The 17,437-nt window shown below is 38.5% G+C and overlaps 1 protein-coding gene across 1 annotated transcript in view; it reads left to right on the top strand.

The window, feature by feature from the left end:
- Window positions 1–406: 406 nt before the first annotated feature.
- Window positions 407–17,437, top strand: part of SLC25A36 (solute carrier family 25 member 36) — a 32,704-nt gene continuing 15,673 nt past the window's right edge. Inside the window, exons 1-4 of the mRNA XM_081159658.1 lie at window positions 407–691; window positions 11,678–11,842; window positions 14,350–14,427; window positions 16,319–16,419. Coding sequence (XP_081015784.1) covers window positions 651–691; window positions 11,678–11,842; window positions 14,350–14,427; window positions 16,319–16,419 — 385 coding nt within the window. The 5' untranslated portion in view covers window positions 407–650. The remainder of the gene's footprint in view (window positions 692–11,677; window positions 11,843–14,349; window positions 14,428–16,318; window positions 16,420–17,437) is intronic.

Raw genomic sequence — 17,437 nt, 5'->3', positions numbered from 1 at the left:
CGGGGGTCAAGAGGAAATCTCAGTTCTGTTGTAAGCCTAGAATTACTCTAAAAAGGTGGGGTATTTTTGAGGTAAATCTGAGCCTTGGCACACCCGCGTCCCCACTCCGCTGGGATGCCAGGAACCCGGGCGGCGTCTCCCGGAGCGGAGGCGGGAGCGCGGTGCCCGGGCCCTGCGCGCCCACCCACGCCGCCCGCGGCCGAGGCGCGAGGGCACAGTGACCTACTACCCTCCCGGCGCGCTCTCGGCCCCGCCTCCCGACGCGTTTCATTGAGGAACCCTTAGCGATCACGTGAAACAGTCATGCCGAACTCGTGACGTCAAGCAGCGCGGACCAATGGGAGCTTCTGTTTATACCCGGGGGGAGGGGGTCGCGGAATAGCCACTCCCCCGCAGCAGGCCCACCCCCGCCCCGCCGCCTCCGCGCGGCTCTCGGGCTCCGGGCGACAGCGTCGAGCTGGAGCGGGAGGCGGCGCGGTTCCACGCTGCGGGGAGGGCCCACCGGTTACTTACTGCAGCCGCGTCTCCGCTAGCTCGGTCTCCGCCCTCGGGTCGCTCTGCGGTTCCAGTCCCGGACCGAAGCCGCCGGCCATCACGGGCGGCCGGATCCGCGTCCTGCCTCGGCGTCCGGAGGACATGCGGGAGAGAGAATGAGCCAGAGGGACACGCTGGTGCATCTGTTTGCCGGGGGGTACGGTCCGGGCGGCGCGCGGGGGCTCGGGCGGAGGGTCTGGGCAGAGGCCCAGGGCCTTGGCCTGAGGCGCGGGCCGGAGGGGTGAGGGAGGCTCGGGTCTGCAGGATGAGGGGAGGGGGATGGCCCCGGCGGGGAGGGTTGCGGGGCTGAAGCCGAGGAAGGACGTGAGGTATTGGGCGTGCGGAGCCGGAGCGAGGCTGGGGCCTGAGCGGCAGGTGGGACTGAGGTCAGCCCAGGTCTCGGGCCGGCGCGCACCCAGGCCACGCGCGGAGGCCTAGAGGGTGCCCGGGACACGGGCCCGCGGGAGGAGTGTCGCTCCGGCCTCACGTAGGTTGCTTGGCCGGGAAGGGGGGTGGAGAACGGGGCGGGAAGTGCGGAGGCCGAGGACAAAATGGGCGCCTGGGCCTCCTCCTTCCCTCCTGCCGCGCGGGCTCCGGGGCCTCCTCGAGTCGCGGCCGCCCGGCCGGGCCGCGGACTCCGGCATCCGATTTCCGGGCCCCGCGGCGGGGGGGAGAGGAGGGTCCCCGGCACCGGACAGACTTTGGTATTTTCTCTCCCGCAGTAACTGGGTTTCTAGCTGCTGGAAATTTTCCTTCGCAAGCTTCTCCAGGTTACGAGAGACAGTGCGGAGCGGCAATGCCTGCGAGGTCGGATTCTTTGGAAAACCAGTCCTCTGCTGCATCCGCTGCTTTTCCTTTTCTTAAAAGAGAAAGTGTGGGGGTACGGAGAGGCCAAAAGCTTTGGCGGTTATAGTGTGTGTGCAGGATTAGGACTGGGCATGAAGTTTTAGAGTGCCAGTATGAGCGCTACAGATATTTTAAGTTCAGCCAGTTTAGTCTCCTTTTTAGGTTTGTTCCTTCCAAATTATTTGGAAAATCGTAACATTTTTAAGTTTAGGAGTTATCTGTGGGATCATAAAGAGTTATCAAAAATGGCTACGGTGAATTAAGCTGAGGCATAATTTTTTTTCTGCGTCTATGACCATATAAAGTTGCACCCCCTTAGGCCATACAGTTTGTTTTTAAATCGACCTTTTTAAGAATATTAAAGTAATACGTACGCAATTCTTTTCACAATGTCTTGATTTTAGTTGGACATGTGGAATCTGTTGCCAATGGTGGCATTACTTTCCTTGGATTGGCACATTCATTCGACATTTCGTGCACATCAATTATGGACCAACCACCGTTCTGTCATTAAAAATAGTTCTTTTAATCCGTGAGACCCAGTTTAGGTAGTTTGTTTCCACGTTGCTGATTCACTTACCGATCATCTTGGCAAGTTAAATCATTTTTTTAAAAACTCAATTGGCCATGTAGATGTTATAAACATGCCTTGTTGTGCAAATATTTGGATTCCCTTTTGTAATTAGATCACTAGCAAATGCCTGAAAGTTAGGAGACTGCACTACTTCTGGCTACTATTTTGAGTGAAAAATGGACAAACCCTTTGATTTTTAATTGCTTCCTCTGTAAAATGAAGACGTCGTGCTATATGATCTCTAAGGCCCTTCTGTAGGTCCTAACATTTCTATTATTCTGCATTCAAGATTCATACATCAGTCCCCCCGGGAGTGGCTCAGCGGTTGAGCCTCGACCTAGGATACAGGCGATCAGGGTTCGATTCCCGGTCAGGGCACATGCCCAGGTTGTGGGCTCGATCAATGACTCTCTCATCATTGATGTTTCTATCTCTCTCTCCCTCTCCTTTCCTTCCTCTAAAATCAATAAAGATATATTTTAAAAAAAAAAATAGATTCATATATCAAGTTTTCTTAAAAGTAAGGCACATTTATTTGAAATGTTAGCTTGATTGCACCAACTTCCCAGTTTGGATTAGGATCAACTTGGTTATTATTAGTCACTTTGTTATTATTAATACATGAAAGGCCTTTCTGGTTAGCTTTTTTTCTTTAAAAACAGGAATGGAGTTTTCCCAGCATATAAACATAAATAGATTTAGGAGCCCCTCCTCCCGGAAAGAAACTAGCCTGTGCAGGTTATTTCGAGTATTAAACAAGATGCTGCTATGTAGGGCCTGACAAGATAGATGCTCAGCCTTGTAAATTCCCTTTCTTTGCATTTCGTCTTGATTTTACATTTAAATGTTGTTGCATAAGTCACTTAGTGTGAAACCTAGCTTATCTGTTTTAGAGAAACATTAGAACTAGGAAGGATGGTAAAGATGATCTATTTCATCCCTTTCGAAATATGGAAAAAATACTGAGGTGTGAAAAATTGACTTAGCCAAGGTCAAACAGGTTTTTTTTGTTGTTTTTTTAATATATCTTTATTGATTTCAGAGAGGAAAGGAGAGGGAGAGAGAGAGATAGAAACATCAGTGATGAGAGAGTCATTGATCAAGCCTGCAACTCAGGCATGTGCCCTGACTGAGAACTGAACCCCGATCTCCTGGATCCCAGGTCAACGCTCAACTGCTGAGCCATGCCCGCCAGGCTCAAACAGTTTTTCATACAGGGAAAATGAGAAGTAAATGATTGCTAAAGATTCTTCCAGCTCTGTATTATATAAAATCAGTTCTGTTGAATATTCGGGAAGTCTGTGTGCTAAGCATTGTGGAAATTCAAATCAGACTGTGTCCGTGACATTGTTCTTAATTGAAAATGTCTTATTCTTTTATATCTCACAGTGGTTTACTTAGGCAATCAGTTTTAGGATGTTCTTCATAGAAAACTAGATTTCTTTTTTTTTTTTTTTTTTTTATCCTAATAGAATCAAGTAAATTAGGAGTTAGAAGATTTAGTTTTTACTTTAATAATAACTAGGTAGAGAAAAGGAGAGAGCTTTTTTTTAGCTCGTTGACTGGGCAAACACAGGTATCATTTGGATTAAATTTTGAAAACTATATTTTAAAAGAACTAAGGAACCTTTTACAGTGATATTTAATCTTAGGTAAAAATTGTCTGAATGTGGAGCCTGATTATAATAGTATTTATTTAGTATGTATTTCTCAGAGAGATTTCTTAATAGTCTAGTGGCTGTATTATTAAATCAGGAACATTTGAAACAGACCAGCACTGGACCTTGGGTCTGGGTGACATACTCACATGCCTAACTCGTGCTTTCATTAATACACCCTTTGGTCCCATTATGTTTTGCCCGAGTTAACATTCAGAGTTTGTAGTTCATTGGTTATGTTAATTGAGTTACGGAGGCAACTCACAGCAGCCTGCAAAAGGATGTCAATAGGCTTAATTTTATCTGTACTTTTAAGAACACTCTATGTCTGTATATGAATATATAAACAATATGAAATATACTTTTAAATTCTTTGCTAGAACTACACATTGTCTAGTGTTGTGTCAGCTGCATGTGCCCACTGGGCAGTTTGATTTTTTTCTCTTCCATTTGAGAGAGTCTCGAATGGGAAGACTAAACCCTCAGCACTTAAGTGGATGGATGTTTTCCTCTGTGGCTCCTGTGACAGTGAGAGCTTAATATGTGCAGTGAGTAATATCTCAGATTATCTAAAAAGCTTTGTTGTTATGGAATTAATTAACCCATCTGTTCATTATTCAGCAAGAAATTCCCACTTCAGTGTCAAGTATGTTGATTCTCCAGAAATTTGTTAAATTACTTTATCTGCTTCCTTGTAAATCAGGGCAGAAGTAGAATACTTAAGAGTATAATTAATGCAGCTTATTTCCTTCCACTTTATGTTTAATACTCTTATTTTCATAATTTTTACCACCTTTTCCTTGTAAAAAGGCATTCTTTCATTCTTACTAATAGATTACAAGTCTAAGGGAAGTTGCTTGTCCTAATGTGGCATATTCTTGAAACTTTTCATGTAAGTGTGTCAGCCGTGTGGGTCATGGACCCCTGGGAGCTCCATTTTATTGGTCTGAAAGGTTAAAGCTATTTTCCTAAAAATACTAAGAAACTGTTTGCTTTTTCGCCGCATTGGCATTTGTACTAATGGTTCAAAAGCATTGATGGGTAAAACTGCTGATGCTTTGGCATGCTTCAAGACAGTGTCACCTTGTACTAGTAGTTGTTGACACTAGCAGTTTAAAACAGTTGCATTTACGAATGTTGTTGAAGCAGAAAATGTAGTAATTTTATTACGTCTTGACTCTTGAGTACTCATCTTTATATCTGTGTGACAAAATGGGAAATACGAATAAAGTGTTTCTGCATACCAAAGTAGTTCTGTAGTTGCTTCAGTCTCAAATTGAGTTAGCCTCTTTTTCATGAGCATCTTTCTTACTTAAAAGAACATTTGATAGACTGACTATTCAGACTTGACTATTTGGCAGATGTTTTCTCAGAAAATGAAGGCAGTGGGCCTGTTGCTTCAAGGAAAATCACTAATAACATTTTTCCATATGATAAAATATGAGTTCTCAAGCAAAAATTATAGATTTTGAAATTGAATTAATAGGAAGTGTAATTTTTTTTAAATTGTAAAAATATATTGACATTTGGAAGACCTGTATAACCTAGTGAACCAATATGACCAGTGCATGATGTTATAGAGTCATGCACGGGTAGAAGATTCAGAATGTTAAACCAACCAGTGGATTTTAATGTAGCAGTGTGTCCAGTTTATTGGTATAGCTCAGATTCCAATTACAACTAAACTTTAAGAACCTACCACTTTTCAGTTTTAATGTAGTGTTGAAGAATATCCACAATTATCTGAAAAAGGGGATTGAATTAGATCGTTAATTAAAAGGTGTTCTGCTATGGAAAAAATGAAAAAGTGGAGCAGGATAAAGGGGGAGTAGTGGGAGTGCATTGTATTTCTAAATACGGGGATGGTGAGTCTGATGAGCCTTATTAAGAAAGGTGATTTTTGAGCAAAGATCTGGAGGAGAAAGAGTTAATTCTTCAGAGGGAACAGGCAGTGAAAAAATCTAGCGTAAGAGCACAGTAATGAGGCAAGTATAGACAGAGTAGAGCATTTTTAGGCCATTAAAGAAAGGACTTGACCTTTTTCTGAAATGGGAGGAGTCATTGCAAGAGTTTTATAGGCTAACTCTGGTCACCATGTGTTGTTTTTTTTGTTTTGTATCTATCTGACTTTTCATAAGTTAGCCTGTCAAGTATGTGGGGTATGCCCTTCATTCACCATTTCAAGAATTTGTATTGTTTCTTGCCTAAACATTAAAGCTTCAGAGAAACTACAAATATACTACTAGAGAAACAATTTTGGTAAGACTTCCTAAATGGTTTTTATAGGATTTCAGAAACAGGTTACATGTTTTGAGATTGAAAAACTCCTTCCCTAACATTTTAATGAATTTTCTCCTTAGTGGTATTTCTTAATTTGGCTAATACCCTAATTAGGAAATTACAGTGAAGTGTGATTTGCAGACAGAAAAATGACAAAATATTTCAGCCTATTCACAAAACTAACACTGCAGTTGTCTGACAAAACAGGTTTGCTTAAAGTTAACACAAATATATTTCTAAAGTATCTATTTTATATATACATAAACACACACACACACAGCAGTATTGTGGACCCAATCAAAATAGGTTTCATACGTTTATAAATTACCTTGCATATTAAAAACAAGTGTCCTGCTCCATATGTGCTCAGAAGGTTAAAATCAAGGAAATATGTCTAACTACTACAGTCTTAGAATTGCAATTCTTTTCCATGACCCACCTTTTCCTGAGCAGAATCCTGGAGTGCCTTGGGTTCCTCTTCTGGTGTGGTTAGTAAAACTCCTTTAGACACTGGAAGATTTAGTGCTGCCGGGCAGCTTGAGGCTATCCTGCTGATGGGGTTTTGTGTTTGTTCACCTGACATAGGAATTGATGACTCTTGGCGGCAATATGGCTGAAACTGAAACTGATCTATCTGCCTGATATTCATACTTGGTGAACAGTTTCTTTTACGTCCCTCCTATCCTCTTCACACTTCCTCAAACTTCTTATTCATATGTTGATATAACTTGAATTGGGGGAGAGCACTTTGAGGCCCCCAGAGGCTTCTTTCTTTTAAGACCTGATTTTTTTTGTTTTTTAGCAAGTCTCTTGGTTACACTGTACCTGGCTTCAAAAAAAAAATCTTCATTCTAAGAAGGTTTTAGCCACTGCTTTACTCAAGGGATCATAGGCCCTTAAGTAGTTAGAACACCTGGCATGCCAGAATTTTTAAACAGTTCTAAATATTTTCTAAAATCACTGCATAGTTGTATGATGGCCTGACTCACCAAGCAACCTTGTCCTTCTTATATCTTTAAAATGTATGACATCTACCTATAAAACTTTAAAATGAGCATTGACCCAAACAGTTTCACTAAGAATATATAGTTTCGGTACTCTAACCTGGGTATACCAAGGGTATGGTGACATTTAACAGTTTTGTTAGATTCTTTTTTTTTTTTTTTAATGTTTTTACTGATTTCAGAGAGCAGAAGGGAGAGAGAGATAGAAACATCAATGAATGAGAGAGAGTCATTGATAGGCTTCCTCCTGCATGCCCCCTACTCAGGATCGACCTGGAAACCTGGGCATGTGCCCTGACTGGGAATCCAACTGTGACCTGGTTCATGAGTTGACACTCAACACTGAGCCATGCCAGCCAGGCTAGATTGTTAACCTTAGAAACTGTCCCGTAGATTTCTGATGTTACAGGATAATGAACTTGTGTGCTCTTCTGCTATCAAACCTCGCTATTCTCTCTCTCCTTGGAATTCTTTTCTAATCAAAGCATCTAAAGTGGGGTGGTGAACCTTTTTTCTTCCAAAGGCCGTTTGGATATTTATAATGTCGTTCCCGTGCCATACAAAATTATCAACTTAAAAATTAGCTATGAAAAAAGCTCCTAGATTTATTGAATTTTGAGTCCCACCTGCAGTTGCCTTGGCAGGCAGGTCCAGACCAAATGATTTCGCGGGCAGGAGGTTCCCCACCAGTGATCTAAAGCAACGGAGAGTAACTTTTAACTATAACTTTTTCTTTCAATAGTAAAGCATCCAATTTAGTCTTTATTAGCAGCAAATTATATTGTTGACATACCTGATCTGAACTCATTGGCCATATCACTGGATCAGAGGAACTCGGGACCAGTTAGAAGGCAAGAAATAAAATGACAGCTTGCTTTAAGGCACTTGCAGTGGGGATTGTGAGGAGAAATATGAAAGGAAGTTTTGAGTGTAGAACCAGTGAGACTTGGGACGATAGTTGGATATCAGAAAGCCTCTGTATCCCTTTATCTCAGTTGCAGCTGATGATTGTTAGCCTTCAATACGTCGTACCTAGATAATTATAGGAGCTTCTTTACTTGGCCTTTTAAAAAACTGTATATATATAAGGTGTACAGCATGTTGATATACATAGTGATTACTTTATAGCATATTATCTCACATAGTTAACATTTTTGTGTGATGAGAGTACCTAAAATCTACTTTTAGCAAATTTCCAATATTCATTACAGTTGCATAGTTACAGTCATTATGCTGTACGTTAGAACTTTAGACTTATTTATCTTACATAACTGCAATTTTGCACCCTTTGGCCAGCACCTCCCCATTTCTCCACCCCCTCACCCAAGGTAGCTGCCCATCTAGTCTCTGTCTCTATGTATTCAACTTTTTAAGATTTCACATAAAAGTTGAGATCATGCAGTCTTTTTCTTTCAGTGTCTGGCTTATTACATTTAGCATAATGTCTTTGTTGTTGCAAATGACAGGATCTTCCATGTGGCCTTCTAGATTCCAGATTCTTCCCCTCCTTGATCCTGGATTCTTCACAGCCTCAATACATTATACATTTCTATCTTGCTGATTTTTTTAAAGCATTATATTGGCTATGCACATTGGTGTTCATGAGGGATTTGCTTATAAATCAATAAAAATATTAAATCAATATTCATTGCTAAGAAACTTGTGGGGGAGTGGAATAAGACATAATTTTAAATGTTATGAGATTTTTATATAGAATGTTTTAAAAATAATTTCTAGTTTTTTCCATTAATTGTTTTATGACTTGCTTGGCTTAAGAGAATAATTGTGCTGCCCTGTCTTCTGGAATCATAAATGAGACAAGCAATATATATCTAATATATTTTAGTTGTGCTCACATCCATTTAATTTTAAGCTGAGAATTTGTTGTCCTCAGCCCCCAGCTATTAAGTAGCACACTGCTTTAATCTTGCACTAAATTGACCAGCCCATAAAAATACCTCTATCCACAAGCTATGCGAGATGTGTAATAATGCAGAAAAACAATTTTCCTCCTACCCTTTCTGGTTAAATTTTATCTAATTAGTGTAGAACAGTGTTTCAAATTTCATAGCAGCTCACTAGTGGATTATGAAATAAATGTGGTTGCTTTATGACCAACATGTTCATATGGAAAATAATACTAGAATAAATTCTGTTTCATCTACACACAACTGTAAACTTACTTTTGCCCACCCCTATATCCTGAAATGTTTTACGTGTGGGTATACTGCATCTTGACATAAAATATTTCTCATGGGTTGAAGTCAAAGATTGAAAGCCACTGATAAGAGGGAGAGAAAGAGCTGGGCTAAGAATCAGGAGATACAGTTTGTTCTTTAAGTGACTGGCCGTCATCCTGGAACAAGTAATTTTCCCTTTCAGGACTTTTGTGTCCTCACCTGCAAAATAAGGAAGTTGGACCAGATACACTCTCTCCTATCTCTTAAATCCTAGGATATCAAATGATACAGTGTTTATTCATTCATTCAACACGAATGTTTGCTGTCAGTGGTTCTGGTTCACAGTAGTGGATAGAAATTGCTGCCTTCCTGATGCTTACATTATAGCATAAGGGGACACAAAAGAAAAGGTACATAAAATATTTAGTATGTTAAGTGGTGGTATGTGCTGTAGAAAAGGATAGTTCAAGGAAGGTGGACAAAGAATTGGTATGATTTTATATGGGGTGATCAGAGAGGACATCGCTGAGAAGTGACAGCTGAGCAAAGATAAGGCAGTGTGGTAATAACCCATTCCCATAATCCAGGCAGGAATGTTATAGAGGGAACTACAAGAACAAAGGTCCTGAGGTAGGATCATGCTTGGTGTATTAAACTCTAATATAGTCGTTAAGTTTGGGGGGAGTCCAAAATTATATGTGGATTTTCAACTGTATGAGGATAGGGGGCGTTTAGCACCTCTAACCCCCACATTGTTCAAGGATCAACTGTAATTAAGTTATTGCAGAGGCCAGTGTGACTGGAGCAGTGAGAAGGTGGATAATTGATGAGGTCAGAGGGACCAGTAAAGAGCAGATTGTGTAAGATCTTGTAGGCCATTGGGAGGACTTTGACTTTTATTCTGTGACTTAGGAAGTCTGGGAAGTTTTGAGCAGAGGAGTGACTGATCTAACTAAAGTTTTTTATACAATCATTCACTACTGTTTTGAAGATAAATTAGAAGGGCTGGGGCAAGGGTAGAAGCAGGGAGACACTAATTAAGAGGTTACTGCAGTAACCTCAGTAAGATGTAGTTGCTTATACACAGTAGAGTACACAGAATCAAATTATAGTTTTAGACATCTGAAAATTATATAATGTTATTAACCATTGCTACTGCAGTAAATTCAATAATTAAAAAAAGATACAGTGCCTTAGGCCAGGGTGGAAATGGTGAGAAGTGGTGAAGATTCTGGATTTAGCCCAGCCGGGCGTGGCTCAGCAGTTGAGCCTCGACCTGTGATCCAGGAGATCTCTGTTCGATTCCGGGTCAGGGCACATGCCTGGGTTGTGGGCTCAATCCCCAGTAGGGGGTGTGTAGGAGGCAGCTGATAATGACTCTCTCATCATTGATGTTTCTGTCTCTCTCTCCCTCTCCCTCTCCCTTCCTCTCTCTGAAATCAATAAAGGTATATGTAAAAAAAAAAAAAAAAAAAGATTCTGGATTTATTTTGAAGTTCTGAGTCAAAGATACTTGCATACTATATACATCCTTTTTTTCATGGGGTCCATTGAGTCCCAGAAACATCAACTACATTCTCTAGTTAAAAACACCTGCTGTTTTTTAAAAATACTGCTAAAATTTTAATTAAAAAATGTATTCAAAAGGTTAAAAAAAAACTGCTGAAAAATAATAAAAACCAGCATTTCCCCAGTTCTTTCTTCACATCTTCCTAATAGGAACTTCCTGTAAGTCTTAGCTATTTCCTTTGGTATATTCTTTATACTTTCTTGTCTGGTAGATGAGGATTAGTTACAGCATACCATTCTTTGTTTCCCCCCTTTCCCTCCTCTCGGTATGTAGTTATTTACATCACAGTTTTTTGTTAAATCAGTAGTCAGTGCTTACCTTACTATGACTAAATATCGATGGCACAGCTAAGTTGTGTATTGACAACTTCATTTTGAATAACTTCATTTTCTTGAATAACTTCATTTCCCCTTGGAGTTAATAATTGCCTTACATTTTAAAATGTTTGTTTAGTTATGTGAGTACTTATACTTGAATATTTTCATAAGGTCAAATATATTCGCCTTTTAGCCTTTTTTCCCCCCCTGGAGATTGTCCCTCTGAACCCTGTCATCCTAATCCTATCTGGCCTGGTTATTTTTCTAAGTCTTGACATTTCACTGTCATGTTGGGACTCTGTTCTCCCTCTCCTGGGTTATTCTGTCCTATATTCAGTTCCCTCTTTTTCCTCCCTGTGTAATTGAAATATCATTGACATATAACATTGTATTAGTCTTAGGTGTTCCCTACTTTTTAGTTACTCCCTTAACTTGTGGAACATACCCTTTAGTAGCTGTGTAAGAAAGGGTACAAGATAGGAAATTTCTTGAGTATTTGTCTTCTACTAACTCTTGTGAGGTATTAAGCTCAGTTCCTTCTAGCTACCAAAGGTGTTTTTGTAGGCATTCAACTAAATGAAACATTTAAAAAATTATTTAGTCTTCTAAAATAGTAAATGTTACGTTTTAGTACCTTGGCAAAGCTCCAATTGCCTACATGTGTACTAACTTATGAATTAAGTAGCTAAATTTTGTTCTTTTTATTTTTTGTAGATGTGGAGGTACCGTGGGAGCTATTCTGACATGTCCACTGGAAGTTGTAAAAACACGGCTACAGTCATCTTCTCTGACGCTTTATATCTCTGAAGTACAGCTGAACACCATGGCTGGAGCCAGTGTCAACCGAGTAGTGTCTCCTGGACCTCTCCATTGCCTAAAGTGAGAGCACAGTATTATTTTTTTTTAGTCTGTTTACCTTAATGTGAATGTATTTGTTTATATTCTGTCATATTTTAAAGTTTTTACAAACAATGAGTTACTCTGAATGTGTTCATTAAAAACGATCATCCCTAGTGGACAGGAACAGTTAGTTGGGTAATATAAAATGTATTATTTCTGACTCGTGTATATTTGGAATATTTTTTGCATTTATCCAATGGATTTATTTGCTAAAACTATTATAGGTATTTTATTTTGAATTAAGTAAGTACATTTAATTAATGGTAGTCTGTGACTTTTATGTAACCTAAACAATAATTGAGAGTTAAAGCAGACTTCTACTGATTTTAAAATGTGATTCAGTGTTTAACATTTCTTGATGCTTTAAAAAAGATTGGTTTTTATGTTTTACCATACTTCATTATGTTACAAATTGGGTTTGAAATTTCAAAACTGTTGAAACAAGGTTTTACATGTTTAAACTTAGGTATGTAACTGAATGCCTTGTGTGTCTGCCTTATCAGCTCACTTTGGGACATAATCTGTTTGAACTTGGTTCAATAGTGTTTATTTTGTAGTAGCAAATAAACTCATACTGTGTGTTTACGTTCTCTACCAAAAGATTTTATCTTTATTGCCAAATATATCATTGTTTATCTGCTCATCTGTTGGTGGATATTTGGCTTGTTTCCAGTTTGAGGGTATTATGAATAATGCCACTATAGGGACATAGGTTTTCATTTCTCTTGGGGATATACTAGGAATGGAATTGCTGGGTCATATGGTAATTTTATGTTATGTTTAACATTTTGAGAAACTGCCAAACTGTGCCCAAAGTGGCTCCATCATTTTACATTCCCAAGGCCAGTGAATGAGATTTCCCAGTTCTGTGCATCCTCCCATCCCTTGTTTTGTGTCTGTTTTATTACAGCCTTCCTTGTGGGTGTGAAGTGTTTCATAGCTTCTTAACCAGGAACTTTAGGAATCCCCCCAGGCTCTCTTAGTTTCTTAGATGGCTCGTGGCTGAGCTGCAAGAGGTATATAAAAATTAGATGAAATTGTATGCAAAATTGTATTTGCAAATGTGTATTTTTTTAAAAGGACACCTTCCTTAATTTCTGAAGGGGACTTGTGATACAGAAAGAGCTAACAAACACTGAATTTTCAAAATGTGCTTTATAATTTGTCATTCTTAACTCTGCTTCTGTCTAATCTAGTTTATCAAAACTGGTTCTGGGCGCCCTCTCCCTCTTGCCGGGCTTTTTCCACCCTCCTCCTCTTCTCCCCATGCACATTACCTTTGCCTTTCCCTCTCCTAAGCTCCAAGTGCCCTTCTCTTATAATTTGAAAAAACAAAAACAAAAAACTGGTTGTGTATCAGGACCTGTGTCAGTCCTGGATGCATGGTGAAAATGCAGATTGCTAAGCATTCTCTTATACCTTTTGAATCAGAATACTTTGAGGGCGGGATCAGAGAAATCTACATTTTAAACAAGTGCTTACTGTGAGCTAGGTATTCTTTTAAGCTTTTTATATATTAACTTATTTATTCCTCACAGTAACCCCCCAAAATGAGAGTACTGTTTTTCTGTTTTTACTGCTGATGAGAATAAGGATAAGAGAAAAGTTATGTTTTTATGGTTTCACAGCTGCTCGGCTACCAGAATTAGGCTTCATATTGAGAAGTTTGGACCCGCAACTCAAATCCTTAATTAACCATTATACTCAGTTTCCTTTCAAGACAGCATTCTTAGGCATATAGATGCTTAAGAACCACTGGCCCAGCCTGTTGGGTCTAAATTAAGATGCTACTCTTCCTCAATCTCTGTTTCTTATCTCCAAAACTTAATTTAATAACTCACCCTCAGAAAGCCTTCCTTCCTTAGACATGCACCTCTTCCTTCCCCTACAGAGCATATGTATCTAGCTTGTATAGTATTTGCTTATTAATATGTTCTGTTAAATTATTTGTTTCAATATAATTCTTATTTCCACAATCCACAGATTTCTCAGTAGCAAGGGCCTCACCCTCTCTTTTCTATCTTTTTACTCTGCTTAGTCTTTGTAGTAGATGTTAAATATTCTATATAGTAAATGTTAACTGAGTAGGGGGAGAAATGGTAGCAGGCCAAACATTTTAGTACCCTCAAGGATGTTAGATTTTGCCATAGCATTTCACTGGAATGGTTGGATGAGATAATGCTGCAGTACTGAGAGATTGTTCAATATCGTGGAAAGGACCTTAAATACTAGGAGGGAACTACATGTCTAATTGGGAATTGAATTTGCTGGTAAAGATAGTAAAATGGAGGTGATTAAAGATAAACATAGAATGACAATATGAAAATAAATGTAAAAATCTATACTGTTACATCTTTAAAACTTTTAGAACATAATCTAAATGGAGTTCTTATTATTATCACTAGTAAATCTAGTATCAGTCTTCAGTAACTTATGCTATGTCAAGAAAAACAGATGTTCATATAAGTAATATTTTCCTCTTTCAGGGTGATCTTGGAAAAAGAAGGGCCTCGCTCCCTGTTTAGAGGATTAGGCCCCAATTTGGTGGGGGTGGCTCCTTCCAGGTAAAAAAAAAAATTTAAGCAAAATTGTCTCAATCTTTTCTTGTTTCAAGCTTAATGAGGGGAGATGCTTAAGTCAAGGTGGTAACGATAAAGCACTATGGTATAACAGTTACAAAGGAGCTCATAGTGAGATCAGTGTGAAGCAGTTTTGCACCAGGTTTAAGAGGCAAAGAACAAACTATAAAGAAACTAACAGAAAGAAAGGGGAAGATCTGGATCTCTAGAACTAACCCTATTTTTTGATTTAGGGAATAAGCTAAACAGATAGAATGATTTCAGTCCCTGTTAAAGAAGCCAAAAAGGACTTCATACATTAATTTGTCATTTTTCTTGGATATGTTTTTTATCTTAGACTGACTTCTTCCATGATAGAACACCGTGCAGATTTCACATTCAGAGTGAAAATGCATACCCAGCCTTCCATACACTGTATCCAAACAGTGTACCTGTCCCATGTCTCATTATTTATTAGGTTTGAACTTTTTATGGGCTATTTTCTCTCTAAAAATTACCCAAAATTTCAGCCTTATTATAAGGACAAAAAAAGCATATAGCATAAAGCTTGGCATTATACCTTAAACACATCATCTCTTTCTCACCCAATGCACGTTCCCTTCCTACACACACTTACTCTTTTCCTTATACAAATCTATCATTAATAAACAGTTTGGTGTATAGTCTTCCATTAATTTTTCTAGCCTACCATGTACATAAAATGTAGACTTACTATCATTTACATATATTGAATCATTAAAAATATTTCGCCCAATTTGTCTTGAAGCCTTTTTTCATGAAAATATGTAGAGTTTTTTAAAAAATTGCATAGTATAACTATTCCATCATTAATAAGCATTTCCTAAATTGATAAACCTTTAGATTTATTTTCATATTTCTGCTGTTAAAAACAATGGTTTTGTGCCCTGGCTGGTGTGGCTCAGTTGATTGCAGTGTTGTCCCATATACCAAAAGGTGGTGGGTTTGATGACCAGTCAGGGCACATACCCAGGTTTCGGTTTCGAATCCCCCGTTGGGTGCATGTGGGAGGCAACTGATTGATATTTTCACTTGCATCCATATTTCTCTCTCTCTCCCTCCTTCCCACTCAAAAAAAACCACACCAGTAGTTTGTGAACTTCACTCTACCTTTATCTTTGAGTACTTAAATTAGTATATTTCTTTCCTTTTTTTTTATTGTTGACAGTATTACAGATGTGTCCCCCATTTTCTCCCTCTTAGCACCCCTCTTCCCAGCCTCTGTCCCACCCCAGGCCTTCGCCCCACTATTGTCTTTGTCCATTGGTTATGCTTATAGTATATTTCTTTCTTTAGGATAGTTACCTAAAAGTAGAATTTCTGAATAAAAGGGTTTGTGCACATTTAAAATTAATGAATATTGCTCATCTGCCTTCTGAAAAAACATGCTATATTTTTGTTCTTAAATAGTAAATTAGTTGCTCTTCAACCATGTATTACCAATGTTGGCTACTGTTTATATCTTTTAATACTTTCCAAATAGACTAAACATACCACATTTCCTAAATTCAGTATATTTAATTAAGCCTTCCAGCCTTATCGTGTGTTTTCAAAATTTTACACAAAAACTTTCAGTTATACTCAGTTGCTCTCAAAGTATTGGGGCACGGTGAAGGGGGTGTCTGAGGAACTTTATTTACATTTGAGTTTGTCTTTTTCTTAATGAGTCGATACAAAAAGTGCATCAGGGTCTTCATGGAAAAATGTGTAAATTAACCTGTGGTTACAGGAGCATACAGCTAAGACTTTATGTTTTTAGATTTCTCTATTCTAAAATGATAAAGATTAATTTACATGCCACTTAAATCTTATTAATTAAGCAACATGCTTATTAATAAAATTTAAATCTTTATTTTAGAGCAATATACTTCGCTGCTTATTCAAACTGCAAGGAAAAGTTAAATGGTGTATTTGATCCTGACTCTACCCAGGTACACATGATTTCAGCTGCAGTGGCAGGTATGACTATGTAATATTAAAAAACAAAAAATTTTCTGAAACCTAGAGACTTAATATTGAATTATGATCAATTTAAATTGTAAAGTTAAGACAATGTGCTTCTCATTGATTAGCATCCACAAACAAGATTTTTACATTTATTATACAATACATTTGATCAGGAGGTAATATAAAGAATTGTTGTCAATTGGCATTTTGTAATTAGGAGTTTGTGATACATACAGGTAATATAGTATTTACATTGTCTTGTGTAGTTTACTGAATATTTAGTGATCACTTTTAACAGTTTTAAAAATCCAACCATAATTACACTTTCAGTAAATTATGGAGCTGTAATTTATTCTTCTCTCCTCAATTTCTGTTAGTGCCTTTTCCTTTTTGCTACATGTTTTGGCTTCTGTCTGAAATGTGCCGGCAGTTCTTGGTAAAGTATTCATTTTGTACTGTGCTTAAATGCTGACATTGATGTAGTACTGATAACTCAGAGTTACTGTAATGTATGTATTTTGAAAAATATGTTTAGCATTTCATGTAAATCACACTGGATAGCACTTGAAATTTAGGCACTGGCTATGTACATGCTTGCTATAGAAATGTTTCCAGGAATTATTCTGTCACTGAGTATATATGATTCTGAATTAAAACAACTAGTCCTGGGCTTCTCTCTGCCCTGCCTTAAAGATTGGTTTGACCAGTCTGATTCTGGAATCATTTTTTGCTATGCATGTTAGACAAAGCCATGACCTTTAGTTCTCAGTAGAAAAATCTCTACAGTTTGCTGAGATTTGTTGCATATTGAACCATACCTCACATTTCCAAATTATGTTATGGCTTTATAAAGTAAATTGTATCTACTTTCTTCACTTGTTGATCAGTTAATTGTTATGTGCTTAACAATGAGTGCCTTAAACTGTTAACCATTTTCTGTTTAGAAATAAATTGGATCAATTTGAACCACATACTTAACGAACTAAGTGTAAGTTTGAAATGCTAATTTCTGAAGGTCAATTGTCGTATA

This window comes from Miniopterus schreibersii, assembly GCF_964146895.1.
Source record: "Miniopterus schreibersii genome assembly, chromosome: 15".
Lineage (NCBI taxonomy): Eukaryota > Metazoa > Chordata > Mammalia > Chiroptera > Miniopteridae > Miniopterus > Miniopterus schreibersii.
Note: the sequence above shows the minus strand (reverse complement) of the source record. Positions and strands in the feature narration are given on the sequence as shown.